The sequence below is a fragment of the Saimiri boliviensis genome, chromosome 9 (assembly GCF_048565385.1).
Source record: "Saimiri boliviensis isolate mSaiBol1 chromosome 9, mSaiBol1.pri, whole genome shotgun sequence".
Taxonomy (NCBI): Eukaryota; Metazoa; Chordata; class Mammalia; order Primates; family Cebidae; genus Saimiri; species Saimiri boliviensis.
Window position 1 is genome coordinate 119,778,737 of NC_133457.1, and position 21,196 is coordinate 119,799,932.

Genomic DNA, 21,196 nt, shown 5'->3' on the forward strand with positions numbered 1-21,196 from the left:
ATCACGTGCACCATATCTTTAGTCAATGGACAGATGACAATACATAACAAATACGTAAACAATATATATAATGAAGTATTAGTAGTACACCCAACAGGGAGAGACCACAAGAGGGCAGCGAGGCCTGCTCCTCTCAGCACCTGCTCATTTCCAGGCCAACAACAAACAGGTGATGGCAAGAATTACACAGTACTCCACACAGACATAGGTATTTATTTGCATAAAGTTTCCACACATGCCATTTAAAAACTCCAATGGTTTTTTAAAAAATAAGCCCTTAACAACTCTGAGACACATGGCCTCTTCTGTATCCCAGGCAAGTTCCTAAATGGAGGTAGAGCACGTGTTCCTATTTTAAACACACTCATATGGGAGGTAAGTGGTTAAGGAGGACTAGAAACCCAACCAGGCCTTCCGGAGTGCTGGACACACACAGCATTCCTAAGGAAATGCCGCCAGAGAGAAAACACAAGTCTGTACAAATATCTTTATTTTCACACTTATAAAGAATCACATACTCACTCTAACAGCTTTACCAGGCTTGGCCAACCCAATAAGTTAAACACTCACTCAGGTACACGGAAGGTTATTGCACAGCTCTGTAACTGATCGAGTCAGGGCAAAGCGGTCACTTTCCCCACAGCCAGACTCTGGATTTGTCTCCTGTGAGGACACCATGCCTGGCACAGGCTGAGGGGCGGCTGCAGTCAAACCTCGCCCTCCAGATTACAAACCAGTGTAAGTAGCACAATTCTTGTGGCTACTTTCACTTCAGAGTGTCATGTTTATTGATGTGGAGCCTTCTGAATAGGGAGGTTAAGGCACACCTGCTTAGTAAAACAAATATTTCTTGTAGCGTCCTAAACTGAGGGCAGCAGTCAACAGTAAGATAAATGTCAGTGGCATGTTCCTGACAGGTTGTACAGCAGCCCTGAGCTCAAGGATTTCTCCCCCTGCACGATTCCTAAGACTGCTTGCTAGTTGATTCTTTGTTTTGGCAATTTGATGGTTTTGATGAATTTGCTGTGATCCAGGGGTGTTCAAGTACTTCTCTGAGCATTGGCCTCTGGCTGGGATTATGTTTCAACAGTCTTGAAATGAAGTCCCTGGCTCCCTCTGTTACAAAGTCAGGGAATGTGAATTCAACCTGGAGTACAGCAAATGACAAAGTATCACAAAATGCAGGTTAGAGAGATCAAATAGTATAGATATTCGGATCTTGGCCTGAAGTTCAGGCTGATAAGGAAAGAATTCCAGCAGAAGTGCTGGGTCCTTTTCAGTGACGTCTTACCCGTGATATTCTTCTGTAGGTCTCTTGGTATGTGTTTGCCTCAAAAGGAGGCTTCCCAACTAAAAATTCGTAGCAAAGAACTCCAAGGCTCCAGAGATCCACCTTCTCATCATGCATCCGACCTTCAATCATTTCGGGGGGCAGGTAGTCCAGGGTGCCACAGAGAGTGGTCCTCCTAAAAACGGAGCAAGGCTCAAGCTGATATGCTTCTGGTTTCATGATCACAATAGCTGCTAAAAATCATTAATTCTACGAACACTGAGCACTTCCCTGGGCCAGATCTTGTGTCCTAGGAAGTAGCTACTATTAGGGAAACAGTAAGGTCCCACAGGTAGCCACCAAAACCTTAATCCCAAATTTGTCCCACTTCAGAACCTCCCTGAATGATCTAGAACGTAAGAAACTGAATGTATCACTACCACGTAAAAGCTGCCATGCAATGTTCTCTGTAAATATGATTTAGAGTTCTATATCTGTATATAGATATTACAAATAAGCTAAGACTCTTAAGAGCAAAATGACAAGACACTAGAAACTGTCCCATTGTAACTGCACTGGGGTTAGAGACGTAGATACATGCTGCCTTGTGGTAGATCTTTGGTATGAGAGATGCTGAAATTCTGACGGTGGCCCATGAAATACTCTTGCCAAAAGTATTAATTTCTTCAGGCCCTGAGACCTGAATTCCAATTTACAGCAAATACGGGGAATAAAGGTCCAAGTGAAATGGCAACACAATCAGAAAAGTCCACTTTAAAGTAAGAGACTGTCTGGCTTAAGACCACAGAGATATTCAAATACAGCGCATGGAGCTTGACTAAGTTCTGATTTTACAAACCAGCTACAGAACATCATGGACAACAGGACTAAATATTGAATGTGGACTAAATATTAGATATTAACAGTTCTGTTAGGAGTGATTTTCTTAGGAGTAATCATGGTTCTAATTACATAGGAGAATATCCTTATTGTTAGGAAATGCATACTATTACAGTGCTTAAGGTTGAAGCATCTTATGTTCGCAACATATTTTCAAGTGTTCACCAAAAAAGTAGATGCAGCCAATATGACAAAATGGGAACACCTGCTGAACATAGGCTCTGGAGAGACAGGTATGCCGTCAGCTACCAATTCGGCATTTCTATCGGTTTAGGTTTTCCTAACAAAGGCTAGAAAAAGGCTGGGGACAGCAGACACCAAGCCCGAACAGTCCGCGTGGGTTTGAGTTGCTTTGTATCAGCTGCTCTTCACCATCGATGCTTACGCCTGGCACCCACTGAGCACATCAACAGTCATTCACCACTGAATTGTGACCTCGGATTCAGAAGCTACCACTCTGGTCATCTAATCCCTCCATTACCACTGATGGACTGAACTGGGCTTCTCAAACTTAGGCAATAACAAGGAAATTATTATGATTATTAGTATCTGGGATTTCAAGTGAAGTGGCTCTCAGTTATGTGATCTTTTCAGAAAGTAATACGCTGTCTTTGCTATCACAATGCAACAGGTTAAGATCCAGTTTAACTCTGATTCAATGAAGCCTGTAATTCTTTATTTTGGTTTGTCTTACCAGGTAACAGCTCCCACTAATAACCAGCTTTTTAAAAAAGAGAGACTGAAACAGCAGATTCAATGAATTTTATGCTTAAAAGTGCTTTGTAACAAAAGCAAAGGCTTTCTCCCTCACATATAACCTATTTTGGGCTATACTTTTTAAACTAGCTTTAATTTTTTTAACTTTTTTTGCCAGAGTTCTTTTGGCTAAAACCAGCTTTATTTTTAAAAGTCATCTGGCTATAATTTGAGTCCTCCTCCGAAGTTGACAAACCTTGATCAGTAGATATATGCTTTAAAAGTGCCCCACTTCCCATGAAGTTTCAAAGCTTATTTAAACTCAAATTTAAAACAGTAGAGAATATTGTAGTTCATTTGGAAAGTTCCCTAAGATTTCCACAGTTCTGAGACTGACATCTCTGCTTCAGCTGTGAGAGGGGACAAGCAAGGACTAGCACTACTATTGACAGAGATGGACCAAAGAGAATCTCTCACCACCACCCTCAAAGCCCCGCCAACTAATCTGGTTTCTAAGTTCCCTGATGCGGACTGCGCTCTAAGCACTAGATCTTTGTCGGTGCTGTCCTCTGGAACATCCCCCCTCAACATGTGGGCACTTCACCTCTGCCATATACTTGTCCTATCTGTTGACTCATTTCTCCCCTTCATTAGCCTCAAAGGACATTAAGCATCTTTAACCCTAGGCCTAGAACACTATTAATAGCCCCAAATCGCCACAGAATAACATTTTCTTGAAAACACTAGTTGATTATTAAGCCTAAATTACTCCGAAGTACCTCTGGGTTAGCCACCTACCCATCTTACCACACAAAATCTCCACGGAAATAAATTCTGTTTAGCTCATGATTAGCTCCAGGGCATTTGCTAAACGAAACAACCTCCACCTCTAAAATTACATACCTGGAAGACGGAGCATGTACTGACCATCCAAAATCTGCAATTTTAAGCTCTCCAGCTGATCCAAGAAGTAAGTTCTCTGGCTTAATGTCTCTATGAATAACTCTCTTCGAATGACAGTAGGACAGGGCATTTGCCAATTCTGTGATATACTATTAAAAAAAAAATTGAAAGCCTATGTTTTAGATATTGTATAACACAAGTTAATATTAGACATCTCTTCTGAAAGGAATATAACAGATTTAACCTGTTTTACAGGTTTGGGCCAGGCACAGTGGCTCACACCTGTCATCCCAGCACTTTGGGAGACTGAGGTGGGAGAATCACTTGAGTCTAGGAATTCAAGACCAGCCTGGGAGACACGGCAAGACCCCATCTCTGCTAAATTTAAAAACTAGCAGAGTGTGATGGTGCATGCCTGTAGTCCCAGCTACTTGGGAAGCTGAGGTGGGAGGATCGTCTGAGCCCAGGAGGTCAAAGCTGCAGTGAGCCATGATCACACCACTACACCACTACACTTCAGCCTGGGTGACAGAGTGAGACCCTGTCTCAAAAAGAAAAAGGCATAACAAAAAAAACACATTTTCTAGGTTTTAAAGCAAGCACTGTAGAATAGAAACTACACTGGTCTACCAAAAAAAAAAAAAAATCGATTGAACCAATTTATAGTGATTAAATGAAGTAAAATTACGGAATGCTTAGTCATCTCTTTGCTAATACAGCGAATATGATGTCCACAGACAGAAAAGACATTCAGCTAGTTAGAGCTAGCTCCTAGGTTGGTGCCATTTCAATGCAAAACACAATTACTTTTGCACCAACCTAACAGTTACACCACCATATGGCAACAAATGGCCCCGCAGCAATGAAGACAGTAAGTGCTGAAGAATTCCGATGTGTAAATGCTGCCTTTTTCTTTTTTAGCAAAAAAATTAACGTTTCAAGTACAGTCAATTACTTTGCTTTTTTTAAAACCAAGATCATTCTATGATGGAATTTAAAGCTAAAATTTTACTTCAAGAGTATCAGGAGAAGGTTGGGCATGGTGGCTCATGACTGTAATCCCAGCACTTTGGGAGGCCAAGGCGGGCAGATCACCTGAGGTCAGGAGTTCAAGACCAGCCTGATCGACATGGACAAACCCCGTCTCTACTAAAAATACAAAATTAGCTGGGCATGGTGGCACATGCCTGTAATCCCAGCTACTGGGGAGGCTAAGGCAGGAGAATCACTTGAACCCGGGAGGAGGTTGCAGTGAGCCAAGATCATGCCATTGCTCTCCAGCCTGGGCAACAAGAATGAAACTCCATCTCAAAAAAAAAAGAGTACCAGGAGAAAAATTATCCAGAACAATTAACAAAAACTAAAAAGTAGTTGTACTGACATATTAAACAGCAGGTTAAATTTTGGCTTATAATAAGCCAGCACAGAAGTACATAAGAAATTAGTCCTTTTGTTAATTTTATTTCCCTTTTTTTTTTTGTTTTAAATAGAGATGGGGGTTCTCGTTATGATAACCAGGCTAGTCTCAAACTTCGGGCCTCAAGTGATCCATCTCAGCCTCAACAAAGTGCTATCATTACAGACATGAGCCACCGCACCTGGACAAGTTACTGTCTTGTAAGAAAAGTTCTCCTGGCCAGGCACAGCGGCTCACACCTGTAATCCCAGCACTTTTGGGAGGCTGAGGCAGGTGGATCACCTGAGGTCAGGAGTTCAAGACCAGCCTAACCAACATGGTGAAACCCTGCCTCTATTAAAAATACAAAAAGTAGCCAGGTGTGGTGGTGCATGCCTATAATCCCAGCTACTCGGGAGGCTGAGGCAGGAGAATTGCTTGAACCCCGGAAGTGAAGGTTGCAGTGAGCCACGATCGTGCCATTGCACTCCAGCCTGGGCAACAAATACAAAATTCAGTCTCAGGAAAAGAAAAAAAAAATAGCAAAGATTTCTAGTCCCTGTCTCAAAGATTTAGCAACCAAGTCCAATATGTATGTATGTATGTATGTATGTATGTATGTATGTATTTACTTATTTAAGAGACAAGGTCCCACTCTGTTACCCGGCCTGGATTACTGTGGCATGATCACACCTCACTGCAGCCTTGAACTCCTGGGCTTAAGCAATCCTTCTGCCTCAGCCTCCTGCCGAGTAGCTGGGACTACAGGCGTGTGCCACCATGTCTAGCTAATTTTTAATTTTTTTTTTTTTTTTTTTTTTTGGTAGAGACAGAGTCTTTCCATGTTGCCCAGACTGGTCTCTAATTCCTGACGCAAGTGACCCTCCCACCTTGGCCTCCCCAAATGCTGAGATTACAAGCGTGAGCTACCATGCCTGGCCCAGAATTTATTTTAACATATAGATAAAAACTGTTTGAATATTGAAAAAATATATTTAGCTCTGCCTAAAGTTTGAGAAGAATTGACTTTCTAATGCAATTGCTACACAGGATTGAACATTATTTTACATCGAAAAGATTTACTAAACTGATGGGTAAAAACCAAATGTGACTGTCAGAAAAAACATTTTTCATTCTTTCAGCCCAAAGCCAGAGATCAAAATTTAGAAAAAGTAAACTGAAGGCAAATACAAAGAAAGCTGCTCTTCTAACTAGTACACCAACATTGATTACTGATACTTTAACTGTACACATTAAAGTCTGAGAGGGCAATGGATTTCACTCCTCAAATCATTTCCAGACAAGAAGCTATCAGCTTCATGATGTCTCTCTGGCACTGCCACTTCCTCCACACCTCACATGTTGTTAGACTGCAGCTACGGATCAGTCGCTGACATGTCTCTACAATTAGTTTTATTTGAATTCATCTGAAAAGGAAAACAGGTACATGTGTAGTCATTCTAACTACTAAGGAATCTAGAAATAAATAATCTTTCATTTTCTTTCGAATAGCTATCTGCTTACACCAAAACTCCATCTAGAGTGAAGCCTCGGGTGTGAGGGGAGACAACAGAACGGTAGTATATTGTGTAATTTTACACTGTTGGTGTAAGGTGAAGCTTTTGAAGTAGGATATCAATGTCAGAAACTGAAGAAAAAGATTAACTGACCCAAAACAACAAACTATAATCCACCATATAAGCATGATTACAAGGAAAAAAACCAAGGGTAAAATGTGAGTACCTGAGGCAGAGTCACTATCATTAATGAGCATAGATTTCCTTACTGATCTGTAAGAGAAAGTTGGCCCAAAAGATAAATTCATAAAGAAATATTAATTGCCAATTAAATAAGAAGCTGATTTGTTTAGCTAATATTTAAAAAGTGAATTAGAGATCTATTTCTACTTAGGAGAAGCACAAACATTTAAGATTAAGGCTTTAAGTTTAAAACAGCATGTTGCAAAGACAAGAGCAAAGGGCCATTTGTCAATAGTAGCATTTCATCAGCTACTCAAGGTAAAAAGGCTTGAACTTAAATGCCATTTACATCATTGTCAAAAAGAAAGAAAACTAGTCTCCACACTACCCAGAGATCACCAAGAAACAGAAAAAAAATCAAAGTAACCACCATTCAACATGCCTTATCAAGCTGCCAATCCAATAAGAAATGGCCCAAATTAAGACTCTTCGACTTCTTAAAACAAGTAATTTTAATCACATAAAGGAGGAGAAGCACAAAAAGCACAACCATGAAAAAAAAACAGACGCATTGGACTTTAATTAAAAATACAGCCTGGGAGCCCAGGCACGGTGGCTTACACCTGTAATCCCAGCACTTTGGGAGGCCAAGGTGGGCAAACCTCCTGAGGTCAGGAGTTCGAGACCAGCCTGGTCAACATGGTGAAACCCTGTTTCTACTAAAAATACAAAAATTAGCCGGGCATGGTGACAGCTGCCTGTAATCCCAGCTACTCAGGAAGCTGAGGCAGGAGAATTGCTTGAACCCAAAAGGTGGAGGTTGCAGTGAGCTGAGTACCAAGATCACGCCACTGCCCTCTAGCCTCAGTGACAGAGCAAGACTCCGTCTTTAAAAAAAAATTACAGCCTGGGCAACATGGTGAGACCATGTCTAAACAAAAAATACAAAAATTAGCTGGGTGTGGTGGCACCCACCTGTTGTATCACCTACTCGGGAGGATCACTTGCGCTCAAGAGACAGAGGCTGCAGTGAGCAGAGATCACACCCCTGCACCCTAGCCTGGATGACAGAGTAAAACCCTGTCTCAAAAAAAAAAAAAAAAATTTCATATATATATATATATATATATACACACACACACACACACACACACACACACACACACACGTTAAAAACAGCTTTGTGAAAGACACAGATAAGAGAATGAAAATACAAGCCACAGACTGAAAATACTTGCAAAACGTGTGGCAGATGACCTGCATCTAAAATAAAGAACTCTTAAAACTCAAGATCAAAAACTCAAAAAAAAAAAAAAAAAGGACAAAAGATCTCAACAGGTGCCTCAAAGATGATACACAGATGGCAAATAAATACATAAAAAGATGTTCAACATCGAATGTCATTAGGAAACTGAAAATTTTAAAAATGAGATGCCACATATACCTGTAAGGCAAAACACTAGGCCAGGTGTAGTGGCTCACTCCTGTAATCCCACAATTTTGGAAGGCATGAATTGCCTGACACCAGGATTTTGAGACCAACCTGGGCAACATGCAAAACCTTGTCTCTACAAGAAAATACAAAAATTAACCAGGCAAGGGGCACGTGCCTCTTGTCCTTCCTAGCTACTTGGGAGGCTGAGATGGGAGGATGGCTTGAGCCATGGAGGCTGAGGTGGGTAATCGAGCCACTGCACTCCAGTCTGGGTGACAGTGAGACCTTGTCTCAAAACAAACAAAAATCAAAAACACTGACATCAAGTGTTGGCAAGGATGAGAAGCAATAGGACCTCAATTCATTGGTTAGAATGTAAAAATGGTATAACCACTTTGGAAGACTGACAGTTCCTCACAAAGCAAAATACAGTCTTACCATACAAGCCAGCAATAACACTCCTAGATATGTGCCCAACTAATTGAAGACTTCTGTTTCACAAAAACCTGCATGCAAATGCTTACAGCCAAAGCATGATAATTGTCAAAAACCAGAAGCAACCAAGATACCCTTCAGTAGATGAATAAACTGAGGTACTTCCATACATGAAATAATGGAATATGATTTAGTGATAGATAAAAATAAATGAACAAGCCCTCATGCCTCCAAAAATATACAGATGAATCTTAAAAGCATATTGCTAAGTGAAAAGGCCCATCTAAAAACACTACGTACTGTTATGATTCCAATTATATGATATTCTAGAAAAGGCAACAGGGACAGTAAACAGATCAGTGGTTGCAGAGATGTAAGGGTGGGGATGAGTAGATGAGACACAGGATTTGTTTTTTTAAGAGCAGTGAAACTATTCTGTATATCATAATGGTGGATACAAAGCATTGTGTATTTGTCAAAATTCTCAGAATTTTACAGCACACACAAAAATCAATCTCAGGATATACAAATTTAAATGATTCCATCCTGGGCATCCCAGCAGGGAATACAGACTGTGACAAAAGAATCTCACTGCATTACAAATGTAGGAAACCACCTCACCAAAGGGCGTGGGAGTGAAGTGTGGATCCAAGCAGCTTTGGAAATGGGTGGAGTCTGTAAAACAAAGCTGAAGGAAGTGTGCAGAAGCACTCCAGCTGACAAAGTGGGTTCCCAGAGGGCAGCCGGTTAACAATTCTGATACCATTATTCATGTACACTGGAATTGAATAATTAAATAAAAGGATGGTGGGCGGTGAAACTCAGGTTTCTCACTTTTGGAATGGGAGTTTACAGGTAAACAGGAGGAAGTTAGAATGAAACATGGAAATGGAGTCAAGTTGAAGATATCGGTATGAATTCATGTTATGCTTAATAAATAGATGGATAAATCTATACACAGGTTAGTATCTACATATATTCCCTTGCTGTGTTAGCTGAAAGCCTAGACACAGTGACACCATAGCAGCAATGAGTACACCAAGTGCACAGTTCTCAGTTTCTAGTAACATTATCCAAGAAAAGGAACCATGGCTCCTTGGAGAAATGGTTCCATTGCAGGACTGGAGCAGGAAATACACAAGATGAGGCTTGAGCATCTTGTATCAGAAAGTAAGGATGTACAAGGCCGGGCGGGGTGGCTCACACCTGTAATCCCAACACTCTGGGAGGCTAAGGTGGGCAGATCACCTGAGGTCAGGGGTTAGAGACCAGCCTGGCCAACATGATGAAACCCTGTCTCTACTAAAAATACAAAAATTAGCCGAGTGTGGTGGCGCCCACCTGTTAATCCCAGCTACTCAGGAGGCTGAGGCAGGAGAATCACTTGAACCCAGGAGGCGGAGGCTGCAGTGAGCCAAGATCACGCTATTGCACTCCAGCCTGAAACTCCATCTCAAAAAAAGAAAAAAATGTGTTTTCACACATGCACACGCACAAACACACACACACACACACACAACCACAACAATTTTCCCAGGACCCTTGTAAAAGAAAAAGAGCTGCCAGTGGCCAAAGCTGCAATTATCTGAACCACAAAATCAAGTATTGGATTATAGCTCAAGGGATAAAATAAAAAGCCAGGAGTCTACATTTTTAAATAAAGGAGAACAGCCTTATCTCTGGCACTGAATTCCAGATAATTTATGGAAAAACTCCATGTAGGAGTATTTCTCTATTCCTTAAGTGTGGATTATTCATAGTAACTTCCTTTGAAGAAATACAGTATGGAAAGGGGAGGAAACAGTAACTTTACAGTGGAGAAACCAGAAAAACACTGTCTCAAGGAGAAAATCAAGCTGACATCCACAGTTAAAAGTCCTAAGAGTTTACATCTCTGGCATGTAGTAAGAATGCACTTTCTCTGATCTCCCTCTCAAAAACCCTTATGCCCATCTAATCATGAGAAAAAAAATCTGAATAAAATGTAGACTTGAGTTAATAGTCCTAGTCCTATCAATATTGGTTCACTGACTGTGACAAATGTACCATATTGATACAAGATGTTAGCAGGACAATTAGCAGGAAATTTGGTGTGATATGGGAACTCTCTATACTATCTTCACAACTTCTGTAGATCTAAAACCATCCTAGAAGCACAGTGGTGTGCACCTGTAGTCCTAGCTACTTGGGAGGCTGACATGGAAGAATCCCTTGAAGTCCAGGAGTTCTAGTCTAGCCTGGGCAAGGTAACAAGACACTGTCCTCTTAAAAAAAAAAAAAAAAGTAAAAACTATTCTAAAATAAAACATCTATTAAATAAAATGAGGGCAGCTGTCTATATACATTACATACATTTCCATAGAAAACAGCTGTGCAAACTAGGCACAAAAGCAGCCACAACATTCTACCTGGTTCTGGACTTGATCTGTACGTCTAGTACAACTAAGCTATTTTGATTTTTCCACTTCAAATATTTGATATTAACCTATCCTTCGATCAAGACAAAACCCACTTTACTATAAGGAAAGGTATATTGCTATGGAGGACAGGTATAAAGGAAATGGAATTTGCCTGGACAATAAATGAAAACTTACAGTAGCAGTTCTCTGCTCATCAAACTTTGAAAGTTTCTGAAGCTCTCTATAGACTGTTCCAAGTGGTGCATATTCCAGAATTAGGTAGACTCTGGTGGCATCATGGAAATAACCATACAATCTGAGAATGTTAGGATGCCTGCAATGAAAGATAAACATTCTAACATTTGGTTTGGAGCTGACAAGACTATGAACAAACACTTCGTGAAAAACCAGTGGTGTTTCACATGAAACCCCCCTCCAAATCCCACTGAAGAAACAAACTATAAACCCACTCCAAGAAGTATGTATATACCCACATACGATTTTACATGAATTCCAAAGTATTAATGAACCTCTGGCTTAATTAAGACTATTTCCTTCCTTCAGGCATATTTATTCTTAGGAGGAAAGTTCAGCTGAATACTAATTATCTACATATTAAAAGAAAGACATGGCATTGCCACAGTAGTTTGCTACCCAGGCACTGTGACAGACAAAAGCAGTGATTAGTAATGGTGGTAGGTGGGTGCTGAGCAGACTGGGCAGGTACAGACTGTGGACAGCAGGAAGCAGCCAATGGGAAGCAGAGCCCATGTGAGATGCCCACCCCTCCCAGCCCCACCCAGGTGTTGCCAGGTAGAGACACACCAGGCCTGATGTGGCCAGACTTGAATCTGATTAGCATCTGATTCAAATGTGAAAAACACTGAAAGCAAAAAGAAAAAAAGGAAAACAAAAAACTCACCAGCCCTAGTCAACCTTCAGGTAGCTGCTCGCAACTCCTGCCTCAGGAGTTATGGGGTACTGTTCCCCTTCATTATCCACCAAAAAGACTTCCCCATATAAATTATTCCACTAACAAAACATTAAATCCTCAAGTGATTTTTCAGGATCAGAGCACTTAAGTGTAGATACATCTTTGAAAAATTATAAATTTAATCATTCTTTGTGGTACTATGAAAAGCAGGCCCTCTAAAAGATAAAATTTATACTGTTTTTAAAGAAAAGGAATACAATTTTATTTTAACCTGCAGAGCATGGGAGAATTGCAGGAGAATGATTACTCAGTAACCCAGTGTGGTACAGAAGCTTATCTTTCTCATAGGGTAGGGGGAGGCAAGGAAAAGCCCATGCGTTTGAAGGCAGTGCATCATAAGAGGGAGTGAATGGGCCTGGGAAGAGGCTGGCATTACAGGAGGGGGAGGGGCACAGCATCCGTGAATATTCTTTCAAACATGAACCTGAAAACTCACCGAAGGTGGGACTGTATTTCTACTTCTCTTCTGAGCTGATGCTCCACTCCCGCTTTCTCCAGCTGAGCCTTAAATAACACTTTAAGAGCCAGAATAAACTTGCTTTGTTTTTCTCTTGCCAAATAAACATTACCAAACTTTCCTTTACCCAGAGGGCGGCCGATTTCAAAGTCTTCCAAAGACCATTGTCTCCTAGGAAGGAATTTGAACCTTTTAGAATATGAAAACTTTTTCTAACAAATTTTCAAGGAGTAGTAGACACATCTATAAATAATCTGAGATTCAAACTTGTACTCAGTATTTATCCTTAGCAAGAACCAAGGCAATAACCACTATCAGAGTTGCCACAACGTGAAACCCTGACTTCCCCAGCTGCTATTAGGTGAGAGTCAGATCTGAATCACTCTACGGGAAATGCCCCAAGGCCACACTATGCTCAGAGGAACAGGCCCGTGTCACACTGAAGACCAAGAAAAGACCATCTGGGTGCCTATTTCAAACTAAGCACAGCCACCGCCTCCAGTCCCAGAGGTGTTTGTTACTATCCAAAGCAGGATGGAGCCCCACAGGCTACAGGCACGTGAGAACCAATGGATTTAGTCTCAGCCTCTGTTAGGCTGCTAAAAGCAACATTGTCTGTAAGTGCATTCCTCGCTCCTCCCCTACATTCCAGAGTCCCGACAGTTCAGAAGTTGAGAGGACGCTTTTAGAAAAGACCTGGGGAAGATAGTACAGCCAACCTTTATAATGAAGAACTAAAGCTGTAATTTTAATACTGTCAAAACCCTCAGTCATATAGGAATATATAATTCTGCAACATATTCTATTTTTTTTTAAACTTGTACTTTTACACAATAAAAAAGTACAGACACATATGTAAACCATACGCAGTGGTTACTTCTAAGGACAGAGAGGAACTTCCACACGTTTCTGTAACAGATTCTCATACAAGCTTTTTCTAAATTTGAAAGCAATTTTTTAAAGCACTTCTGAGTTCCTAGTAAAATACCTAAATACACAAAATTCCATTTTTAAGATTGGAAATCTGGAAACATTTATATCCTCTAAATGAAAATAAAGGCCTCATTTCCCCCCCTCCAAGAGTTCTTACAACTAAATTTGCAATGAAATAGTATATTCTAGTAGAATAGGACAGAACTTTGTAAATAAGAAAGCTTACTTTTTTGATTCTTCATTTTTCTGTTTTGATGCCAGTTCTTCCTCAGGATTATTTTCTATATGGAATAAGTTAAAAATCTATTTTTAGAATAACTATATAGGATAAGTTGTGAATAGAGGTGAATTAAATTGGTCACCAAAATATTAATGGTATGTCAAGAATAAACCTGTTGTTTTGTTTTGTTTTCCCTAAAGAAAAAGGGGCTACTACACCCTGACTTCCATCATGTGAAGTCTCCATAGAATTTCTAAAGATGAGCAGACGTATATATACAGACAGGCCCTTCTCTGATTAATTAAAGGCAGACTGTGCAGGTTCTTCTGAAGTCTCAGTTTCCGAATGAAGAGCTTTTCTGGCAGAATTGCCAATCTTCCTGTGCATGACAAGTTGCCACCTCGTCACCTTTTTTCCCTTACTAGGTAGTCCAGCCAACTGTCCATACCCCACATACAAATTATCACCAACATGTAGCAAAACATAGGGCAGCCACCCTCCATTATATTAATAAGTTGCCAAGGGGAAATACAAAAATAAATGCTACCAATTCAGTAAAATGCACAATGAACAGCTGTGCAACAGAAGACTGGAGTAACTATTTCATTCCCCACAAGAACATACAGGACATTTCCACTTGTCTGTCTCCAACATCTCAAACTCTAACAGCACATGCTGGTTTTGCTCAGGTATTTGGATGCAAGCGTAAATTCTTCCTCCACGTGCCTGTCCCATGTGCACCCCTCCAGCCCCCCAGCTCACTAACTTAGTTAATATCAGTCCCAACTCCTTTTTACTCATCTTTCAGGTGCAATGTATTGCCCAGTTCTATTGAGTCAGCATCTTAAATGAGCTCTCAGATTTGTCTGCACCTCTCCATCCTGGCTATCTCTTTGGACTAGTTAACTGCTTCTGAGTCTTAGCTTCCTCCTCTGTAAAATTAAGTTACTAATTGGCTACCTTCATGAAGTGGTTACAAGGATTGAATGAGATGACGTGGATGAAGCATACCCTTGAGTTCGGGGAATGAGCACTCACAGTTGGTAAATAATAGCATCCACTCCGCTCCACACAGAGCAGGTCACTGCCATGTCTGACCTCAACCTCCTTCCTGTCCGGTACTCCTAAATCCAGTAGTCCTATTCCAATTTATTCAGTACTTCCACAGTAAGCTTTCTTTTTTTTCTTTTTTTTGAAACGGAGTCTCACTGTGCCGCCAGGCTGGACTGCAGTGGCGATATCTCAGCTCACTCCCATCTCCGCCTCCCAGGTTCAAGTGATTCTCCTGCCTCAGCCTCCTGAGTAGCTGAGACTACAGACACACACCACCATGCCCAGCTAATTTTTGTATTTTAAGGAGGGACGGGGTTTCACCATGTTGGCCAGGATGGTCTCGAACTCCTGACCTCGTGATCCACCCGCCTCAGCCTCCCAAAGTGCTGGGATTGCAGATGTGAGCCACCGCTCCTGGCCTCCACAGTAAACTTTCTAAAAGGCAAAGTTCCCTTCTCAGTTCAAAAAATCTTCAGTAGCTTCCAAATGCCCTAGAGATGAGGCCGCATTCCTTAACATGACCAGCAATGCCCATGGTGACGTCACCGCAGCCTGCCTCAGTTCATCCACTTCTCTCAATTTCCCCCAAACTTTAGAAGATCTCAGTCCCTCAAGTACACTTACTCCAAGCACCCTACATCCAGACCCACTAACAAACAATCAAAAGGACACCAACTGGTGCTTTGTCTTCCCTGGGTGCTCAACTCTTCCAAGAGTGTGAGAATCAGGTCTGGATTTTTAGCGTAGGTCTGGCCCATAGGCAGACACTGTTACTTCAACCCAGATGCCATATTTTCTCCCCATCCTCAACAGATACACAAGCTAGGGCTCCAAAGAGTAAGTGTAAGTATATACACTTGCTTTTTTAGCAATGACTACAAAGAATGACTATCCAATGAGTCTCAAAACCTAGCTTACCGGGTGCCGACGGCTGGGGCTGCTTGCTCTTTTGGGTGTTACTCAGTGGCCTGCAGACCGGGTGAGGTACACTGGTCGTCTGCAATTGCTTCTGCTTCTGAGCCGGCTTGTGACCGGAGACAAGCTTTTGTGCTTGCAAAGGAACACGCTGGGAAGAATTTGAAGGACACAAGACCCTCTGAGCCTGGCCACTATTTGCAGATAATGGATTCTGACAAGGAAACTGCTGAGTCACGGGAACACGTTTTGGACCTCCAACTGGCGCTGCAGCCTAGATTGGAAGAGAAAATAAACTTTCTTTTATTCACGAATGCGAAAGATCAATATTTTGAGAATTTCACAAAGTTTGTTCTCTAGCATAGCAGAATAATGAATGTCACTGGTAACAGATGGAAGGGGATAAGGCATTTTAGTACTTCCAGAGTATAGTTAGTCAGTGGCTAAGAACACCTGAATGATACTTTCTACCCGCCCCCCGACACACAACTCCTTACCCCTAAAATTCATGCTTCATTAATAAATATCCATTAATGAAGGAGACAAACGTTTTCTAAATTTCTCAATAATTTGGAAATAGACACTAAATCGCTATTTGGCAAAAAAACTATAATAAAAACTATAAAAACTTTATGCCAGAATCTCAGTTCCACTGAAATTTCCTTAATATTATATGTGTTTAAGAAAGCAAAAAAAAAACTGTCAAAACATTCAACAGTGATGATTTTCAAATGAAGTTTTAGAAGAATCTCGTGTTTTCATATATCCAAGATTTTCCACAATAAGCTGATTACTGTACTACTGATTAACCAATGTTTCATTTTTCAATTATTTACAAAATGGACTTGAGCAAAAAACTGACAGAGAAAACAAATGTAGGCTCTTCAAAAAGTTATTACTAAAATGTATTATTTGTACACCTATAAGTACTTTATTACAAGCTTAAATAGTTAAATGAACTCTAACACCCTCAGCTAATCAAATTAAAAGGAGTAGGGGGAAGAGATTTCCTTCAGCTTCAACAGCTCATTGTGAGGGGTAATGAAAATGAAAGTCTCAAGATCCATCCCCAGCTCAATGGTATGAGTGCTTTATAAAGAAAAGGTGTTAAGACTTCCAAGTACGAAGTCATTTACTCCTGAAATTAGTAGTGTCCACAACACAGTAGGCATTCGGACAAAAACAAATAAAAAGAAACATTTTAAATGTAGAACAATTTATTAAATGGCCTTTATCAAAGGAACTGAGACTCAAATACAGTAATTCTAATTAGTCATTTTATATTTACAGCCAATTTTACAAGCTTTGGACTCCTGCTGGATGCATTATTACTATTATCCTGTATAGAGTGGAGGGGTATAGAAACTTAAACAGCCAATTATAAGACAAGGCAGACAAAAAAGCTACTGGAAGATTCAGCAAAATGTTACTGAACATGAGAAAAATGACTAATTCATATCCAGGAGCGCAGTTAGGGATCTAAATTTATCACCCAAAGTAAAGGTGGAAAGGATTCCAGACAAGACCAACCTCCACGTGGGTTTGTAAACGTGAATGAGATTACAAATTATTCAGTTTACCTTAACAGGCCCAGAAATGCAGTTTTCTTTAGCTCTGTCCATGATGCCTGAAAAGAAAAAGAACCTTTAATTTGAACAAAGCCACCTGCTTCAAGTGCTGCAAGTTGTTTGATAGGCAGTTATAGCTCCCTGATCAGAAGGCCTCCACAACACACAGGAGTTTACACTTTGTGTCCAAATGAAGCTGATGAGGGAGAGACAGGCACGTGCTTTTCCACAAGGCCAACCTCCCCCTTGTGTGCTGTGCCCCATCCTCTCTCTTGAGTCTTCACTCCTGATGCTCTTGCTGCTACATTCTCTCTTCTTGAACAGATCACTTCCATCCCTGTGCAGCCTGCTGGCATACCTGCTACCTTAAAAAAGTCCTCTTGATTCAATTATCATTGCTAACCACGACCCTCTCCTCTCCAGCAGTAAAGCTCCAGAAGCACTGTCCACACTTGCCAGCTCTACGCCTCCCCTCCCAAGCCCATCCCCACCCAGCTTTTTTGTCTCCACCACATTGTCAGGCTCACAGCGGACACCTACTGTTGCCAAACCCAAGGCTCAATTCCACCTTCCCCTTAGCTGCATCCTCAGTAGAATCTGACAAGGCGGATCACACCTTACACCTTTTTCTTCACTTAGCTTCCAGGTTCATCTACCACCTAGTCATCCTGTCTTTCCCGCCTTGCTGGGTTGATCTCAGGTTTGCCCAAACAAGGGTCTGGGGTGACTCAAGAACAAGTCCCTGAACCCTCCACTTTTCCATCTACACCTTCCCAGGGATCCATATCACCCAGTGGCTCAGGTCTAAATGCTTTCATAAGGACCACTCAAAATGCATCTTCTGCCCTAATGTCTCCTTGGACTGTCAGACACACATATCTAAGTATTTGCCCAGGATCTCCCAGAAATGTCTGCCAGGCACCTCAATCCTAACATATCCAAAACCGAACCTCTTCCATCCTCCACTTCTCACCTCCCTGCTCACGGGTGTGCCCTGAGCTCAGGCCTAGAACACCTTCTCCATCTACAATTACTCCCTAGAAGAGTATCCAGTCTCTCTGCTTTCAATACCATCTACAGGCTGAGGACTCCTAAATATCCATTCTGCAGCCCAGACCTCTCCCCCGAACTCCTGATCTAAACTTTCTACTTTCTATGCAACATCTGCACTTAATTATCTGAGAGGCATCTCAATTTTAACACATCCCAGACAGAAGTCCTAATCCCTCCCTACTCTCACCTCCCCAAATGTAGCCTCGAGACATCCTCATCTCAGTTCATGGCAAATCCATCCTGTCAGTTGCTCAGGCCAAAAGCCTTGGCATAATAATCCTTTAAGAGGTTCCCTCTCTCAAACTCCTCATTGAATCCACTGGCATATTCTGTAGGCTCTACCTTCAAGATCACTGCTCACGACTTCTACTACTACCAGCTGCTTAAATCATAATTCTCTCTCCCTTGAATTCTTTGCAACAGCCTCCCAACGGCCTCCCCACTTCCACCCTTGCCCCATTATGGTCCATTCTCAACACTGAGGCCAGCAATCCCATTAACAAGTCAGATGTGTTGGTCCTTGGTTCAGAAGACCCCCAGGGATCCCCAGCTCAATCAAAACAATGCAAACTCCTAGGCTGCATAGACAGGCCTATCAAAGTCACATGGAATATGGCCCCTAACTGCCTCTGACTTCATCTCCTCTTCTTGTCGACTGTGCGCCAGCAACACAAGCAAGTCCCCGGCGCCAGGCCTCTGCACTTCTTGCTCCCTTTATTAGGCTCTTCCCCCAGGTGTGTAGTTCAGTCTTTCATTGAGTGTTTTTGTGTGGTTTTTTTTGAGATGTAGTTTTGCTCCTGTTGCCTAGGCTGGAGTGCAATGGCATGATCGCGGCTCACCGCAACCTCTGCTTCTCAGGTTCAAGCGATTCTCCTGCATCAGCCTCCCAGGTAGCTGGGATTACAGGCATATGCCGCCATGCTTGGCTAATTTTGTATTTTCAGTAGAGACAGGGTTTCTCCATGTTGGTCAGGCTGGTCTCAAACTCCTGACATCAGGTGATCACCCACCTCGGCCTCCCAGAGTGCTGAGATTACAGGCATGAGCCTCTAAGCCCAGCCTTCATTGAGGTGGTTTTTTTGTTTCGTTTTTGGTTTTGTTTCTTTTTTTTGCCCCGAGACAGAATCTCACTTTGTTGCTCAGGCTGGAGTGCAGTGGGACAGTCTCAGCTCACTGCAACCTCCACTTCCCAGGTTCAAGCATTTCTCCTGCCTCAGCCTTGGGAGTAGCTGGGGCTACAGGCACCCGCCACCATGCCCAGCTAATTTTTGTATTTTTAGTAGAGACGGGTTTCAGCATGTTGGCCATGGCTGGTCTCGAACTCCTGACCTCAGGTGATCCACCTGCCTCGGTCCCCTAAAGTGCTGGGAATACAGGCAGGAGCCACCACACCTGGCCCACTGAGGTTTTTTTAATCGAATGTCCCTGCACTCCAGCCTGGGCAACGGAGTGAGGAAAAAAAAAAAAAATGATAGAATTACCATTTTACAAATAAGCAAATAACTTATTTGTCTCAAAAAAAAAAAAAGATAGAATTACCATTTTACAAACAAGCAAATAACTCCAGATGAAGCCAGACCCAGACTGCAGGCAAGAGCCCTTACGAAAAACAGTGGTTTAGTAAAAGTTAATAAGCAAGGAGAAGGAAATGCAGTGTTAATCAAACATTAATTTTGAATAACAAGCAGAATTGAGTAAGATTCTAAACCAGAATCCTAGAGACACCTCAAGGAAAACTGCCCTTCAGGTGACTCTTATCTGCAACCAGATTGAAGAACCAGATGACTTTCACAGGATCCACTCAGTTCAAACCAGAAATCCTACTACTTTGAATAGAAAAGCTGTTAGGCAAGTAGCACAGGAAGTTTATATGCGTTTATTCCTTCCTTCCTCAGACCTGTGCATGCCTACAGAGATGAAGAGCAGGAGGAACTAGGTAGGTTGCTGAAAAATAAGTCAAGGGACAAGGAAGATTAAGGAAGAGGAGGAGACGTTACGAGTTATGGACAGTGGCTACATCTACCTCCCCCGGATGATTCTTAGAAATGGAGACTCTGAGGCCTAACCCCAGGTCTAAGAAAACAGATTCTGCATTTTAACGTGCCCAGATGATTAGCATGCGCTGGTCTCCATCCCCAGTTCTCAATGAAACCTAAGAATCATCACGAGAGTGTGTTAATAACTAGACACCCGGGTCCTGTCCCTAAGAAATTCTGATTTACCGGATAGCGGCCCCCGGTAAACCACACTCCTGCTTTATTTCCTTAGAAACACCCACCCCAGTTGCAAGTTCTCCGTATGCTCGCTGTCTGTCTCCCCACCCACTAGAACGTGAACTCCAGCACTGGCAGCAGAGACCTTCTGTGCTTTTCTTACCCAGGTGATCTCCGAGCCCAGAATCCAATCTGAAGCCCACCCACCCCTCCCGCGCGGGTTAACACCACTCAGCAAAGCCCTCCCACCTCTAGCCGTAAAAAGTAATAAGCAGAATCTTACAGGGAGCCTCGGTGCCCAGGAGCAGATGCCAAGACTCTGAGCGGGCACAGGGCAGCGCCGAGGACAGGGAGTGACCCTGGGACGGAGGAACCGAGAGGGGACTTGTCGCTCCGCCGCCCCGGCCGGCCGCCCCTTGTCTCCCCTCCCTCCCCCACCCTCATCCGCCGCTGAGTTAGGTCCCACGGTCTACCCACCCGTCGGCTCCCACCTGCGACCCAAAGACGCGATTCTTCCAAGAGCTCAGCCGTTGGAATTCAAAGGTTCTTCTTTTTAAATAGGAGTTAAACCCTCTAACCAGAAAGCCGATTGGCCTGCGCCGGAGAGAGGCTGCCTTGTGATTGGCTGACAACAAACCCGACGCCTCAAGTCGCGT

General features: G+C 42.3%; 1 protein-coding gene across 3 annotated transcripts; it reads right to left on the reverse strand.

Moving 5' to 3' along the window:
• Positions 1–473: 473 nt before the first annotated feature.
• AURKA (aurora kinase A) lies at positions 474–21,120 on the reverse strand. 3 transcript variants are annotated; one of them, XM_010343136.3, is made up of 9 exons: positions 21,032–21,120; positions 17,287–17,333; positions 15,710–15,980; positions 13,745–13,799; positions 12,565–12,756; positions 11,330–11,468; positions 3,770–3,918; positions 1,292–1,466; positions 474–1,147 (listed from the first exon to the last, which is right to left on the reverse strand). In XM_010343136.3, the coding sequence occupies exons 2-9, from the start codon at positions 17,326–17,328 to the stop codon at positions 965–967; spliced, it is 1,206 nt and encodes a 401-aa protein (XP_010341438.1). In that variant the 5' UTR covers positions 17,329–17,333; positions 21,032–21,120; the 3' UTR covers positions 474–964. The 3 variants fall into 3 exon arrangements, with proteins under 3 accessions (XP_010341438.1, XP_010341437.1, XP_074262787.1); XM_010343135.3 differs by having other exon boundaries at positions 21,018–21,096; XM_074406686.1 differs by lacking the exon at positions 21,032–21,120 and adding an exon at positions 17,442–17,460.
• Positions 21,121–21,196: the final 76 nt, after the last annotated feature.